Source organism: Peromyscus maniculatus, chromosome 12 (assembly GCF_049852395.1).
Source record: "Peromyscus maniculatus bairdii isolate BWxNUB_F1_BW_parent chromosome 12, HU_Pman_BW_mat_3.1, whole genome shotgun sequence".
Classification (NCBI taxonomy): domain Eukaryota; kingdom Metazoa; phylum Chordata; class Mammalia; order Rodentia; family Cricetidae; genus Peromyscus; species Peromyscus maniculatus.
The window spans coordinates 52,741,929-52,758,748 of record NC_134863.1 but is presented as its reverse complement, the minus strand read 5'-3'; the positions used below and the strand labels follow the sequence as shown (position 1 = coordinate 52,758,748).

The following is a 16,820-nucleotide window of genomic DNA, read 5'->3' as shown; positions in this document are numbered from 1 at the left end:
AGCAGCCTGCTTCTTCTTCTGTTGGTGGTTTTTAATTATCGGTCTAGTGCTTCCTTGAACTTTCTCGTTGGCTGCTTTTGCTTTTTTTTTTTTTTTTTTTTTTTTTTTTAGTAGTAGTAGCCAGTTCCTTCACACTGGATTTTAGAGCACTAACTATGAAAAGTTACGAAATCTGTGCTACTGTATTCCCTGAACCAGCTTATTCTAAATTCAGTAGATTTAAATCGTGGGAACAGAGACCGTGAAAATGACATTTGCTGTACAAACAGTTCATTTGTCTTCCTAGGCTGGCAAATAAACAGGACAAGGAGGGGGCCTTAGGAGAAGCCGATGTGATTGAATGTCTCTCCCTGGAAAAGCTGGTCAATGAGCACAAGTGCTTGTGCCAGATAGTAAGTTTATTATTATCATCATCATCATCATCATCATCGTTATTACTTTTACATTTTGTTCAGAAAACTTAGTTTACATAAAGTAATAGTCAACTAGAAAACAGTCTTTTGGGGCCGCCCCGTACCATAGCTTAGCTAGAAAAAGGCATCCTGGCTTAACCCCCTGAGTCCACTCCCTGGGACCCCGTGGTGGTGGGAGGGAGAACTGATTCCTGCAGGTAGTTGTTGGGCATCTTCCGGAGCCGACCTCTCCAGACCCAGCCCAAAGAAAGCCGCCAAGCAGCAGCTCCACCCTGGAGAGTATGTAAGGTCCGGCCCACAGACTTCTCTAGTGGTTTCCATCCTGGCTTCTCCCCTTCCCTGGGACTGCCCAGGAATGCTCTGCTCAGATTAAACCTGGACTTAATAATTTGCGGTGATCTGATTTCCTGCCTCGGCAGAGAGGCTTAATATCGGGGTACGGAAACATTTTATCTGTCTCCTGACCTCTTGTGCTGTGGAGTTTGCTGCACACCCCCAGATTAATAAATAAATGTAAAAAGATAATGAAAACAGTACTAAAATAATTTTCATGCCGTAACAATTCTGTCATTGTTCAGTTAATAGTAGTTAATACTGTAATATCTCTTCTATTTTTTTTTTTCACCAACTCCCAGAAACTTTCTTACATTGCTTCTAAGATTTTTTGTTTTTGTTTTTGTTTTTCTAGATAGGGTTTCTCTGTGTAGCTTTTGGAGCCTGACCTGGAACTCACGTTGTAGACCAGGCTGGCCTCAAACTCACTGAGATTCACCTGCCTCTGCCTTCGGAGGGCTCGGATTAGAGGTGTGTGTGCCACCAGGCCTAGCTCAGCATCAGAATTTATAATTTCCAATATTTCCGCCGCCCCCCCCCCTTTTTTTTTGAGGCAGAGTCTGTCTATGTCACCCTGGCTGTCTTCAAACTCTCAGAAATCTATCTGCCTGCCTCTGCCTCCCGAGTGCTGGGACTAAAGGTGTGTCTCCTGAGTCTCTTCGCTACAGGTGCTCTTAATAAATAGCAGTGCTTTCCTCAGGGGAGTTCAGTTTGTCTTCCAGTAAATTTGTATAAAATTGTATCTGGTCCTCTCATCTTATTCATAATGTAACATAGATAACATCTATAATTGTTCTCAACTTCTACTAGTACTAAACTAAATTTAGTTATTACAGAATTGTTTTTTGGAAGTTATTAACTTAAAAGGCTAAATTTTGCTTTGCCTATAATTTTACTTAATGGTTTATGAATATGTTTGTGTAGAGAACTTTTAGTTTTAATCTTTGAGTCAAATGATTTGTTTTTAGGAACCTTGTTCGGCAGTCTTGGGATATGGAAAGAAAATTGACAAGTCCATTAAAAAGGGGCTTTATTGGCTCCTGCATATCATTGCAAAAGACTTTGATGCCTTAAGTGAACGCATCCAAAAAGACACAACCGAGCAGCGAGCTCTGGAGGAACAAGAGAAACGAGAGAGGGCTGAGCGAGTTCGAAAATTACGGGAAGAAAGGTAAGTAGATCAATTTAGCACACAGCTCTTCTGAAGATTAGAAAGGGCAGTTTTCATCTGTTAGTTTTGTTTGTTCAGTCTGCCTATTCAGTTTTCTCTCTTTCTGTATGAAGAAAGATGCCTGGGAACCTTTGTATGCACAAGTGTAGATGGTACTTCGGTTTTGTGGTGCTAGGGACCCAACCCAGGGCTTTGTGCATGGTAAGCAAGTATTCTACCATGGAGCCGAGTGACGGACTTATAAAACTTTCCTGGGCCTGTGATAGTCATTAAGTATACTTCATAATTAGTCAGTGTTTCCCAAAGTTTTAAATTTGTATCAATTAGTGGTGAGGATTTCAGAGCAATTCTTCTCAAAGGCCTGGGAGATTTTGCTTCAGGACCAGGTGGAAGTATCTGGAGACATTTTTACTGGTGTGGGTGGGATGGCATAGATAGATGCCAGGGATAGTGTCAACCACCCTTTAATGCACAGGGAGCCTCAGAAAAGAAGTGTTAGATTCAGTGTGTCAAAATGCAATAGGATGAGAAGCTTGTGTGTACCCTTGACATAGAGCTAAGATGTTAGGGGATCCCTTAACTCAGACCTCATCTGGAACACTAATTTTATCAAAAACTTGCACTGTCACCAGGCTAGGATCAAAAGTGGCACACACTTTTGATCCTAGCACTAGGAGGCAGAGGTAGGTGAGTCTCTTGAGGCCAGCCTGCTGGTCTACAGAGCTAGTTGCAGGACAGCTAGGGCTGTTGCATTAAGAAAAAAAAAAGTACTGTCTTGAGGTGTGTTATTTTTTAGGATTTATTTTATTTAATTGCGTGCGTGTGTGCATGTGTGCGTGTGTGCGTGTGTGCGTGTGTGCGTGTGTGTGTGTGTGTGTGTGTGTGTGTGTGTGTGTCTGTCTGTCTGTCTGTCTGTCTATATGTACAGGGGTACAAGTGCCCAGGAAGGACAGGAGCATGGAATCCTCTAGAGCTGGAGTTACAGGCAGTTGTAAGGCACCCATCATGGGTGTTGAGAACTGAACTTGGGTCTTCAGGAAGGGCTGTGCTCAGGTTCCGATCCACCAGGCCATCTCTCCAGGCCCTAGCTTGAAAGTTTTTGTTTGTTTGTTTTAATTATTTTTTAAGAATTTTTTTATTCATTTTATAGACCAACCACAGATCACCCTCTCATCCCTTCTCTCACTTTTCTCAGCCTTCCCCCACAACCCATCCCCATCTCCTTCTCCACAAAGGTAAGGCCTCCCATGGGGAGTCAGCAGAGCCTGGTACATTCAGTTTAGGCAGGTCCAAGCTGCTCCCCGCTGTATCAAGGTTGTGCAAGGTGTCCCACCATAGGTAATGGGCTTCAAAAAGCCAGTTCATGCACCAGGGGTGGATCCTGATCCCACTGCCAGGGGCCCCTTAAGCAGACCAAGCTACACAACTGTCTCACCTATGCAGAGGGCCTAGTCCAGTCCCATGTATGCTCCATAGCTGTTGGTCTAAAGTTCGTGAGTTCCTACGAGCTTGGTTCAATATAGTTTTACAGGCTGCCTCCAAGTTGTCCCCTACTCTGGGGACTTTGTGAGGCATCTTTTCTATTGTGAAGGAAGCCTTCCAGTGGTACCTTTCACATAATTCAGAGATAGGACTTAAAGAAGTATGAGAGGAGTGACTGAAAATCAGTAATTTGCCATGTTAAATCCAATGTAACTGGTTTGCATAGTCATTTCTATTAAAGAGTAGGATATACTATTTTGTTATGAAAATGGTGTGCTATCATTTTAAACTTGAAATTGTTTCTAATGAATGGGTAACCACAAATGCTTTTCTATATGTGTGTTCGTTTATAGACTATTCTCAGATGAACACCTTCTCTGGTGCTGAAATAGCCTTCTGAGATGAATATTGTAATCCCATCTGTAGGAAAGGGGAGGCTCAGAATTCTAGGTCAAAGGTCATAAGAGGTAGTAAAGCGAACAATCTCCATAGCTTGGCTTTCTAGGTTCAGAATGAAAAGGTAGATATTTTCATCATGGAACATAGTTAATTGACATAGCAATGAACTATATTCTACATACAGGCTGATTGGAGAACCATTTCTTTCTGGTTTAATTATTAGAACATATTAATGGGTTTTGATGGACTTTGATCATAACCACCTTTCCCACTAACCTCTTCTGCTCCTGTTCCCTCATCTCCTTCCTGTTCCCCAATAATCCCTCTTTGACTTTCAGAGCGATAGCTTTCCCCCCTTTATTTCTTTAATGTATTAGAGAAAATATGCAGTCTTTAACTTCTTTGGCTCTTTTGCTTCACTTGATAACTTTAGTTGTATTCCTTTTCCTTCACAAGGCTAAATTTCTTTCTTCTATGGATGAATAATACTTTATTGTATATCTGCATTTGTATAAAACAGTATAAATAATAGGTCTATTATATACAATATATAGTATCCATTTATTATATACATACACATATATTATATATATGGTGATGAGCTCTAGGCTGATTCTGGTGAATGTGAACAATATTGCAGTGAATGTGGGTCTGCACGTATATGTTTTGTTTGCTTCATTTTCTGTAGGTGTACACCCAGAAGTGCTATAACTGGATCATACAGTATTTCTATTTTTAGTTTTTTTTTTTTTTTTTTTTTAGCATCTCCCATATTGGTTTTCATTGTAGTTATACAATTTTGTATTCCTACCCGCAAGGACTGTTCCTTTTTCTCTCACATCCTTGCCAGCCAACGTTTCGTTTGTTTTATGATGGTAACCATTCCAACTGTAGTGAGATTGAGTTTCAATGTGGTTTTGATAGTCTTGGTTTATACTTCTATGATGACTAAAAACTTCAACACTTTCTTTGTGTATTTGCACTTCTTTTGGGAAGTGGCTGTTCTGAGAGTTTGCCTGTGTTTCTTTGTTGAGTAGATTACTTATTTTGTTGGTAAAGTTTTTGTCGTTTGTTTTGGATACCTGTCCCTTGTCATATGCATAGCTGACAGGGGCACTGGTTTTCTCCCATTCTGCACTTTTCCCATTCATTTTGTTTCTGGTTTTCTTTCCTGTGCAGAGCTTTTCAAATTTCATAGTATCTTTTTTGCAAATTCTTGCTTTCATTCTCCAAAGCACTAGGGTCCTGTTCAGGAAATTGCTTATCTAAGATCTTGAAGGACTCTCCTATGATCGCCTAAAGTAGTTTCAATTTTCCCTCTAAGGTTTCTAATTCTTTTGAATTGATTTTTTTTTTTAACAGATTGCAAGATAGGTAGCTAATCACAGTCAGATCCCTGTAGATGCTGGACTCATTTTGAGCGCTCTATACTATCCATTGGTTCACATGTTTGTTAACAGTGCTGTGCTATTTGTTGGTTTTCCTAGGTCACTGTAGTTTATTATTTATTTATTATTATGATAGACCTAGCATTATTCTTCTTGACCTTGATTACTTTGGCTATTCTTGTTCTTTATGCTTCTGTGTCAATTTGAGGTTTTTCCCAGTTCTGTGTTTGAGTATGTTGATGGGGATTATGTTGACTCAGTAGACTGCTCTCAATAGTATGTACGTTTTCATGGTATTCTGCTAATCTTTGAATATGGAAGCTCCTTCTACCTTGGATTATCTTTTGCAGCTTCTTTCTTCGGTGTGATTTTTATTGGTGTGATTCTCTCTTCTGCTGACTTGTTGTTATTCTTGTTTTCCTGGGACCTTGCGGTGCATCAATCCATTGTTTAGGAATTTCACCCCATTTAAAAAAGTAGAAATTCATAACCGTGAACTTCCTTCGTATTATTTTCCCATACCCCACAGGTACTGTTATGTTATTTTGCTTTCAGTTTATTTGATCCTAGAAATGTTAAATTTTCTCCTGATTTCTTTTGTGATCTACTGATTATTCAAAAAGTCCATTTTCAGTCTCCATGTTTGTATAGCTTCTTTAGTTTTTCTTGCTGTTAATTTCTAGTTTTATTCCATTGTTATCTTTTCCTATGCATACACATGGCAGAACATTTGTTCAGCCATAAACGAAAGAAGTTATGTCACTTTTGCAAAATGAATTGATGGTCATCATGTTAAGAGAAATAAGCCAACTATAGTGAGTTAAGGACTGTGTATTTCCTTTCATATGTGGGACTTAACTAATAAAGAAAAGGTGATGCATCTGAAAGGTAAAGAGGGACTACTGAGATGAGTGAGTGACAGAGACAAAAGAGGTGAGCAAGAAGGATGGATATGACAAAGCACATTACACATGTGTTTGGAAATGTCACAGCAAAACCCATTGATGCTTGTTGTAATAAAAAAGTGGTTCTTTAGTCCATGTGTAAGTAGAATTTGGGAATGCAATGCTCATCACTGTGACAGTTATTAAATGTTCTGTGGTGGACTTTATTTTGTACTCTGGCATGTGCTGATGGGAAGAATGGTTCTTGAACCCAGCGATCTCTCTGTGCTGCCTCCAAGTACTTATAGCCATGGCCTGCCATTTGCAATGTGAGTCCAAACTTTTACATGAGTCTCTTGGCCTTATTTTTCACAATTATATTTCTGTGTTGAAATTACAAATCTGTTTTCGTGGAAATATATATATATATTAACCAGTTAAAGGCGCATCTACCCTAATGCTAAGAGCACCAGAAGAGAAAGGTAAAAGTAGCACACAGTAAACTAAAAATTTAAAAATTAATAAACATTAAAAAGGATTAAAGATCTGTGAGTTCGAGGCCAGCCTGGTCTACAGATCGAGTTCCAGTACAGGCTCCAAAGCTACAGAGAAACCCTGTCTCAAGAAAAAGGATTAAAGGCTTAAAAAAGGGGGGGAAAGGAAAACATAGTAGAAGAGAAAAAGAAAAAAGACCCAATTAAAAGGTAAGAAAGTAAGTTAATACGTTAGGAGAATAACAAGCAGCCTTGCCCTTTTTGCCCAAGTTCTTGGATTGGAAGTGACTCCCTGTGGGTCTTCTAATACTCCAGTGCACCAGGTGTGAAAGGCCAGTGAGTTGTAGCTGAAACCACTTGTCTTTCCTCTGCTTCCGCCCTCACAATTTAGGTCAGTATCCAGGCTGCTCCCTGTCTGTTTCCTGCCACACAGGTTAATTAGTGGTGACTCTGAAGGTTTTTTATATGTATATCAGAGGTGTGGCAAAAGTCTGTGTGCCAAGAGCCCGTATTGCATATGGGGCCTCAGAAGAGTGTGGAATGGCCAGGCAGTGCATGCTACTTTCAAAGGCCCTCAGCCTGCCAGCCTGTAGAGCATGGCAAATACCCAAGCTGTGGTGTGTTTGTGGAATGTTCCTTGACAATGAAGGAAACAGTCGAAACAGTGAATTCTGTAAATCAGAATTGGCAGCCTGGGTCTATGGTTTCACTCTTCCTCACAGAATGGGACCCCTCTCCCCTCTGTACCACACTTAACCCTCTCCACTTGAACCTCACAGTTATTTTTCATTGATATCCTATCAACAACTGTATTGTTTGGTGGTATCCCACCTTGTCACTCTTACATAGGGTTTTTAGGACCCTGAGTTGTGATCATTCTCTGTTTTGTTTTGGTTTTTGACCCCTAGAGCAGTTTAGTTCCCAGCACTAGGACCTTTCTCAAAAATGGCTCCTAGTTGGAGCTATTGGAGTGTTTGGTGAGCTGAGCAATAGGCATGATTTCCCTGGTAGTAGTGGGTTTTTAGGTATTTATTAGGTACAAGTAGATATGAGAGCAGACTTGTTCTGGACTCACAGCTTCAGAAGCTTGGGTTTCTCCAGTAGTTAGGACTTCCGGTCTGCTGCTATTGCATGTGTTGCTGGGACCTTCACACTTACCTTAGGATTGCAGCTTGCATCATGGTATTCTCCTTCCACAAGAGGCGAACTGAGGTTGACTTCCAGGACTGCTTTGTGCTTGTCTGAGGCCTTCCCACTTCTCGTGGTTTTGATTTGTCTTCACTTCCTGTTGCTTCCCAGATTTCCTCCAGGCTCTCTGTCCTGGAATATCTGGTTTCATTTGTCACGTTGACTCTTCTTACTCAGACACTGGGAGGGAGGCCACTCCATTCTGCCAGGGTTTTTCCTCTTCTTAGATTTCTTTTAAAATTCAAATGATTGAATTTTATAGAAGCATAGTGTCCTATTATCAGCATGTTTTCGTAGGTAAAATGATTCAGCCCCCTTTCAAAATGAATTTTTATTTTTCCTCCCACAAACAGAGAACGAGAGCAAACTGAACTCGATGGGACCAGTGGTCTGGCTGAGATGGACTCAGGACCAGTTCTGGCTAATCCTTTCCAGCCCATAGCAGCTGTAATCATTGAGGTATGGATTGTGGCAATATGTGTTTTGATACGTTAAACAATAGAGGTAGAATTCGGTAATGGTGTTTAGGTGTTGGGACACTAGGCAGGGCAGTAGAGAATTCCTCAAGAGAGGATTTCCAACAAAGGTAAAGGTGTGGGACTAGGTGGAAGTTAACCAATTTTTTTCCCACTCATAGTTTCCTTTGTAGCCTGGGGAAATTGCACAGTGATAGAGCAAATGCTTGTCTAACACAATCTCTTTTAAAAAATAACATGTTAATACAGTGTAAAATGGGAAACATGACTTCAAAATATTTAGGAATAAAAGTAAAAGCTGAATATTTCATAGTTACTCTTTTTGATAAAACCTGTTTTGCCATATTTTTGTAGTACTAACATTTAATCTTATTTTTTGTGCCAGGATTGATATTACTTTCTCATGATAATGAAAAATATAATTTAATATCTATATTTTAAATTATATTATACTCATGTATATTATATGTTGACATAAAGACTTTAAAATGCAAAACACTCTAGCTACAAACCATAAAGAAAAAATTGATTTTATTACATTTGAATTTAGAAAAATTGCTATACAGAATTAAAATACCAATGAAAACAAAATATAAATAAATAAATAAAATAACCTTGTTGCTAAGAGACACACCAGACACACAGTCTTATAACTATGGACTAATGCTGGAAATTACTGTAAGAATAATAAAAACCTGGACATTGGATTACCAAAAGCAGGACCTGACCCCAAAGCTGGGAGAGGGCATGACCATAAAGGTGTTTCCTAATCTTTTCCAGTAGTAACAAATTATAGTCATGTCAAACTCAAATCAAATTAAAACAGTGGCAAGTTAACATTTGCTAGTTTAGCAGAGCTACAGACTTGGCAATGACTTGGAAAGAAGCTAAGGATGTAGCCCAATGGTACAGCAGTTGCCTAGTAGACACAAGGCCCTGGGTTCAATCCCCAGTATCCTCCCTTCTCCAAATCATTTAGAAACAAATGTCACTCTCCCAACCCTGGCATATATAATTGATTCAGTTTTTCTGAAGGTAAGCTTTGCTGTTATGACATATTTTAAAATGTACTGACCAACTGGTCATTGCCCCACTGAGAGGAATGTAATTTAAAACACTAAGGCAACTTCCTTTGTATAATAGTGAAAAATTACATATAACTTCATCTGTTGGAGTGTATACAGTAAGTTCTGATACTGCCGAATTCTGCATGACCTCAGGGATTGTCATATTCAGGGTGGTGAAGGAATGAAGAAAAGAGACACACACAGAAAAGGGGAGAAGCACAGCACATTGGAAGCTCAGTGTGTTTAGTATATACAGCTGAACAGGGAGGCAAGGTTGTTGTATAGAGTGGAACAAGGGGGCAGCATTGTTCCATACTTCTGAACAAGGAGGCAGGGTTAGCTGCTTTCAATACGAAGTGTCCCTGTAGGGGAGCAGGCTTCAAGTCATAAACCTACCAGGAACACTTTCTGCACACACTGTCTACATTTGCATTTGGACTTCTAGGAGCCTTTGCCATCCCTTTGAACCTTTCCCTGGGGATGGGGGTGGAGTGGTGTGGGGTGGTTCTTTGCCATTCCCATAGTCTGAGATATTGCAGTCCCAACATGGCTATGCCCAAGTCAACAGTAGGCATTCACTCAGGACTTCTCTCCCGCTACAATGATACAGCCATCTAAAAATATTACTGTAATTGGGGAATTAGGGAGAGAGCTAATTACCTTATCCACAAGCATGAGGACCTGGATTTAGAACCCCAGATGAGTGGTTCCCTGAGTGGTTCCCTGAAGGTGTCGGACAGGAAAGTGAACTGCTCAAAGAGATGAGAATGAAAACCCGGTGCAGATGACTTCATCAACTTGGATCAGACTTTGTTGGGGAGTCTAATGTCAGGCGGTTCATTGTCAGCATATTTAAAATACAGCACAGTTTGGGAAAAGGTTTCCAAGCAACAGTCAGTCAGTCCAATCCCAGGTGCACAATAAAGCTTAAGGTGTGACTACATAGAAACTCCTTTTCAAAAGCACATGTGACCTTCGGGGTGGGGGTTCTATAGCTAAAAGGCCTAGAATCTAGTGTGGTCTCCGACCAAGGTAGCATAGAAGTGGGCAGGATATCAAGTACATGTGACATCTCCCCTAAGGATGGGTAATGGTCAAGGGAGGCAAGAGTCCGGGATAATCCTTCTAGGGAATTTGGATGAGGTGTGCCTCTATAGCAAAAGGTGGGTGACATCTGCCTCCACAGGTAGCAGAAAGGTCACCAGGTCATTAACAATATCCACTCCCAGCCTCTGGGTGGGAAACAGGTATTTTATCTTACACTACTCCACTGAGATGAGGTCCCTATATGTTTAACATTCCTAGTTTTCCTAGAGATTTGTGGGAGCAAGGACCCTTGTGTTCCCCAACGTATAGAGCCATGTAAAAAGGTGGGCATGGATGAACGCACCTGTAATGCAAGTACTGGGAGACTGTGGTGATATATTGTGTATCCTAATAAAGTTTACCTTGAGGATCAGAGGACAGAACCAGCCACTAGATTAGACTTAGAGGCCAGATAATGGTAGCACACTGTTGCTGGAGGGCTTCTCTCCAGGTTCCACCAAGCCCCACAGTCCCACAATCCACGTATAAAATAATCACTCAGATGCTTATATTACTTATAAACTGTATGGCCGTGGCAGGCTTCTTGCTAACTGTTCTTTTATCTTAAATTAACCCATTTTTATAAATCTATACCTTGCCACGTGGCTGGTGGCTTACGGGCGTCTTTACATGCTGCTTGTCCTGGCGGTGGCTGCAGTGTCTCTCCCCCCCTTCTTCCTGTTTCCCCAATTCTCCTCTCTCCTTGTCCCGCCTATACTTCCTGTCTGGTCACTGGCCATCAGTGTTTTATTTATATAGAGCAATATCCACAGCAGCACACACCCTTAATTCTATCACTTGGGAGGCAGAGATCCCTCTGGATCTCTGTGAGTTCAAGGCCATGCTGGAAACAGAGCCAGGCAGTGGTGGTACACGCCTTTAATCCCAGTACTGGGAAGCACACATGCCTTTAATCCCAGGAAGTGACATGGCTTGGTGGAGAAAGATATACAAGGCATGAGGAAACAGGAACTAAAGCAGTTCAGCTGAGATCCTTTCTGGTGAGGACACAGGCTTTCAGTCTGAGGAAACTGGATTTGCTGAGGAGTTGGCGAGGTTAGGTTGGCTGTGGCTTGCTCTCCTTCTCTGATCTTTTATGTTCACCCCAATACCTGGCTCCAGGTTTTTTATTATAAGACCATCTAAGATTTGAACAACAGGAAAAACAGACAGGGAGCTCTGTAGCTCATTAGCCATCCTATCTAGCCAAATTTACCTTCAGATTTACATAGAGATCGTATCTCAAGTCACATCCTACTTACACTCACACTAACAAGTGTATATACATGCATGCATACATACTATAAACATAAACAGAAATGTTAATTCAGTTGATAAAAATAATAGAAGCTAACACATAATATTTACTGCATTTGAGGTACTATTTTAAGTATTCATGTATTCATTAACATGGAAGGAAACAATTTAAAATAAAACTTTCAGTTCATTTTTGTTTCATCAGCAAGTAAATGGTATGTGTGTACAGAGAGAACCACATTTATGTATGTTTGTTGGTGGTGTGTGTCTATATGAGTATGCCATGATTATAGATGGAATAGTGGTCATCTCCAGATTATGAAACTACTGGAAACATTTATTTATCTTTAGACCTCTGTCTGTAGGGAGCATTTAGCAGTTAGTATGTTTTAATGATACATTCACAGTTCATTGTGCATCTCACAGTGACATTGATTCACCAAAAGTGCTTACTTGCTTTCTTCCTTGAAATGATCTTAAATGCCACCGTTGTGATAAAGATAAATGTATTTCATTTTTGTTAGAATGAAAAAAAGCAAGAGAGAGAGAAAAAGAAGCAGACTGTGGAGAAAGAGAGTGATGTTTGCCTCCCCGAACATCGAGTGGAACAGGGGCAAGTAGAGTCACAGAGCCAGCCTAGTGGCTGCCCCCAAAACGACGACGGTGGAGTGGTAGAGAGTTACAAGGAGGCCCTGTCCCAGCAGCTGGACAATGAAGACGAGCTGGACCAGCGCTCATCAGAGTCAGGTGCTAACTCTCAGCCTCCCATGCTTGCCATATGGAAAGGAAATTTATACTCGGTTTCATTTTCATCATGGTCACCAAAATGGTTCTGTAATATAATACTTTTTATATCTGTTTTGATTCTCCACGAGGTGAAATGATTCAGGTTACATTTGCTCACTTAAAAAAATCACTGTTTTCTAGATATATTTGCATGTTAGTTATGGCTTATGTTACCGATAACTTTCATTTTAGAAAATGTATTGTTATATATCTGATGTGTTACATGTACATTCAAATAGATGAAATAAATTTTAGAAGTCCAGAATTTTTAGTTGAAATACTTTTATAACTTTTTCTAAATGTGTTGAATATACTGTTCAATTTTGGTCTTATGTTATTAAAATTGATAATATAGAAAGCCTTAGAGTGTTCATGTGTGTTTCTTTGAGAGCCTGTATGGTTTCTGTTTGCCTTTTTAGGAATAGTAGATTCTGCCAGGTCTACCAATGTGATGTTGGTTACATATATTTATACCGGACATGCCTGGTTTAGGGATTATTTTACTGAGTAATATGTTTAGGTTTGATTGGACTCTAGGTCATCTTTTAAATGGTTATTTTTGGAATACTTGTCCTTAGACTCAGTTATTCTACATTATCTCTCTTGAGGAGTGTTCCCAGCCTTGTGGATTTTCCATAAAACATTTCCATAATTTTGGAAATGAAGACCTCTCTTAGAAATTGGTTGTTTGTGTTTTATTCATTAGTCATATACTTATCCTGTCAGCCATCTAAAATGTATTCTCAGTGTATATAAGTTCATACTTAGTTGTTAAAGTTCTGTGTTTATATTCTTATAGATAATAGTAAAAAGAAAACTAAGAAACTACGAATGAAAAGGAGTCATCGGGTAGAACCAGTCAATACAGATGAATCTGCTCCGAAGAGTCCCACCCCACCCCCACCTCCCCCTCCTGGTGAGTAAATTGATTCTGACACTGGGTGTAGAAGCACTGATTTAAGTACTGGAGGGAAAAAAAAAGGAAGAAGAAATTAGGTAGTTGGTAGTTAGTATTTTCATTATTTTGTCAGTGTGTGAGAAAGAACACTTTATTGTCTGTGTTATGCAGCATTTGTTGTTTTAAGAAGGAAATGGTAAAATGTATTAATGTAAATTTACACAATAATCCCTTGAATGTGATCTGATTATATTCAAAATATCTGTACCACACATTGCTGAAGGAAATTGAAGTTTAGTGGATTGGCGACTAGATCGGGATTTCAAATCTGGATCTTTAATCGTTTTATCCCTAAAAGTTATGTAAATATGTGATTTTTCTCATATATTCCTAAGACATTGCAGGAGTTAATGCATGTATAAACTGTGGGACCCAATACACAAAAACTGTAAGTCGCCTTCAACACTGAGCATAGTGTCCTACCTCTTACAGTTGTTGGTATGTATGTGTGAACTAAATAAATGCATGCATTAATAATTCCCTTGTAGCCTTTGTGCCAGAGCTTTATATGGTAATATTTTTTATTATGAATTTTTACAAGATTCATTTCTTGTATTATTTTTAACAAAACAGTTCTCTTAGCCTCTGCTAGGTATTATAATGGTTGCCAATAGTTTATTTGTGATGGTGATAAGAGGTGTGAACTTTTAGTTAAATGTGTGTTAAGAACTAAGTATAACAATACATAGTATAATATAATATAATGGAATGGAATATTATGCTGAAGCAGATGTTAGCATCCTATAGTAACACAGTGAAAAGAAGCTAATTGAAAATGTGTCTGTTGAGAATTGTGTCATAGAGTGTTAAGTACATTTCCTGTCAAGGGAGGGATCCTCTGAAAAGACCTTAACAAATACTCATTTAACAGAGCTTCTAAATGTTTTTCTTTTCCTTTAGTTGGCTGGGGAACCCCCAGAGTCACTAGACTTCCAAAACTTGAGCCTCTTGGTGAAACACGTCATAATGGTAATGCAAAAGGATCAGTTTTCAATATCATCTGTGCATATACAGCCACTTTTCTTTATCCTATAACTTCACATTTTCAGTATTTCATTTTTGGTAGCTTTCAGATCCACTACCATCTTTTTCGTTACACTTTTAACTTTCATTTTACTCCTTTTTTTTTTAATTTTTGAATGCATCTTACAATTATATAATTTGATTTTTTTAATCTTAATACAAATACATGAAGACTCATTCTTGTGTTTATTCATGATAAACCTTACAGAAACAATTATGAGATGGAAAAAGCTTCCCAGCAACTGAAGTCTGAGCCACTGTGGTTTTATTTACTGTGCTGGAAAACTGCCATGCCCAGCCTGTGTTCATGCACTGTGTGATCATGAATGTAATTGCTCTCTCTACTTGTAAGATTTTCAGCTGCTAAACATTAAAGTGAAATCAAGATCAACACAATGTATAGAATGAGAGATCAGATTAGTAAGCCAAATACAGAAAGTTGTTGAAGGCTTTATTGAGTCAAGAAACAATTTCCCTTGATGAAATGGTCATAGTTGTAATCCGGCCAGTGCACTGCCCTAGAACTTCAAGAAATAGAGCCTAGGAAAAGATAGTTAGGACTCACAGGCAAAAGTCATTCCTGACCAGATGTCTAGGTTTTCACATTGAACTTAGAATGCAAAGGAAAAGTTTAATTGTAACTTCATCTCCTCACTCATTTAAGAGCATCCAATACACTTTCTGTACTAACGTAATAGAACTATGTTTCCTAAAAGGATCACTTTATAGAAAAAGACATTGAATCTTTAGAAAAAGCATTACCATAAACTCTACATTTGTGAAATTGAAACATACTATTTGAAAGCTAGTCAAGCCTACTTCTTGCTTTTGTTTTCAAAATACTGTACAGGTTCCTAATGGTTTCTACTTAATCATTAGTGAAAATTAGAAAATTTATATTTATAGATAGATGAATTTACTGTTAGACTTCCTGATAGGATAGTTTCAGTAGAATTACATATTTCTATTATATTTACTGATTTGTACACTGTAATATTTTTATCAATAATAATAGGTTAAGTCCTGTATTATTATATAACCTGACTTTATTCATATTAGAATACATTATCAATTTAAATATTCAGTGTTAGAAAATAGTGTTAGAGCCTGTCCATTTATATGTACATATATGCATACACAGAAAGAAAAATAGTTTCTCACAAGAGCAGAGAGAGCTTGCAGTGGCAACTTGAGGTCATGCCAGCATACAGAAAGCCTCGAGGGCTCCATCTAGAGCAGGTGTGGCCTTCAGAAGCTGCCCCTAGTGACCTGCTCCATCTCCTGGTAGTGCTAAAACAATGCCCCTAGCCTCCCATACATGTGGAGGAACAGTTGAGAATCAAAACATAACCTGCTACTTCTGGACCCTGAAATGTAAGATAGTCTCTTAGTTGTGAGCCCTCTAAAATAAAAAAGGAAGTTACATATTTCCAGTATAAAATGGCACAGAATAAACATTACCTTCTCAGAAGGGAGGAACAGAATAGCAAGGATGGATATGGAGCAAGACTGAAGCCCAGGAAGGCAAATATTAAGTCCTGCCATTACATGTACGGCATAGAGGACCAGTTGTGTTATCACATCAGCTTCAGTAGTCCTGTTCTGTCCTTCACCCGTGGCTTTGTCATTTGCAGCACATATGGCCTTTCTCTTGAGGTAGCTCCCCAGGGCCTGCTCTTTTTTAGACAGACATCCCATGTTGTGGTGATCCCAGGGTAGCAGCCTAGGCTTTACCTTCACAGCTTCATGGTTCACACTGTCAGAGAATCTGCTGTTGCTAAACATGCCCTGGCCTTAGGCTGTTCTCTGCAACTCTTCCACGATTCTGTAACTCTTGCATTCTGTATGCCTGCAAAACCATCACCACATGGTCAGTGACAAGTTCTGCTGCCAGCTGAAGGTAGAGCTAAACTCTCATTGGCTATGGCTGCAGCACTCTGAGCATCTCCCCATGGCTACAGAATCTTTCTCTAGGTGGCCTTTTCCTAGTAGGTCACCTTTTCTGCTCTCTCTATGTAAAGGAAAGTCTTTCAAGTAAGTTTGTACTTTTACATTCTAGGACCTTCTCTAGAGCTGTAGCCTCCAATTGACCTTTTCTGTTGTAGTGCAGTGTATGAAGTGTGTAGCTTCTCTTCCCTGGTCCTAATCCCTTCAGTAGCCAGGCCGACAGTGTCTGCACTTTCTTTGTGTTCAATGTGCTCTTTCCCTTTTCCAGGACAAACTGCTTCCATCTTTCTGTTCCAGCCTTTGCTCTCTGTTCTCAGTATAGACTGGCTGAAAGCATCTAACAGTAACCAGGCCACAGTCTAAATGTTAAACACCAAAGAAAATAATCTATTAATTTTGAATTCAGGATGACTCGGATGTGGCCAGATTCTTTGTGTAATGGCCTCTTATCCAACCAGTAGAGTCCTT

At 39.4% G+C, this 16,820-nt stretch overlaps 1 protein-coding gene across 3 annotated transcripts in view; it reads left to right on the top strand.

The window, feature by feature from the left end:
• The window catches only part of Arl13b (ARF like GTPase 13B), a 60,242-nt gene that overhangs the window by 39,616 nt on the left and 3,806 nt on the right, over positions 1–16,820 (top strand). For 2 of the 3 annotated variants that reach the window (XM_006981614.4, XM_076549085.1), the window contains exons 4-9: positions 287–392; positions 1,715–1,917; positions 8,106–8,211; positions 12,163–12,385; positions 13,224–13,340; positions 14,283–14,351. In XM_006981614.4, coding sequence (XP_006981676.1) covers positions 287–392; positions 1,715–1,917; positions 8,106–8,211; positions 12,163–12,385; positions 13,224–13,340; positions 14,283–14,351 — 824 coding nt within the window. The remainder of the gene's footprint in view (positions 1–286; positions 393–1,714; positions 1,918–8,105; positions 8,212–12,162; positions 12,386–13,223; positions 13,341–14,282; positions 14,352–16,820) is intronic. The other variant, XM_076549084.1, reaches the window with a different exon arrangement.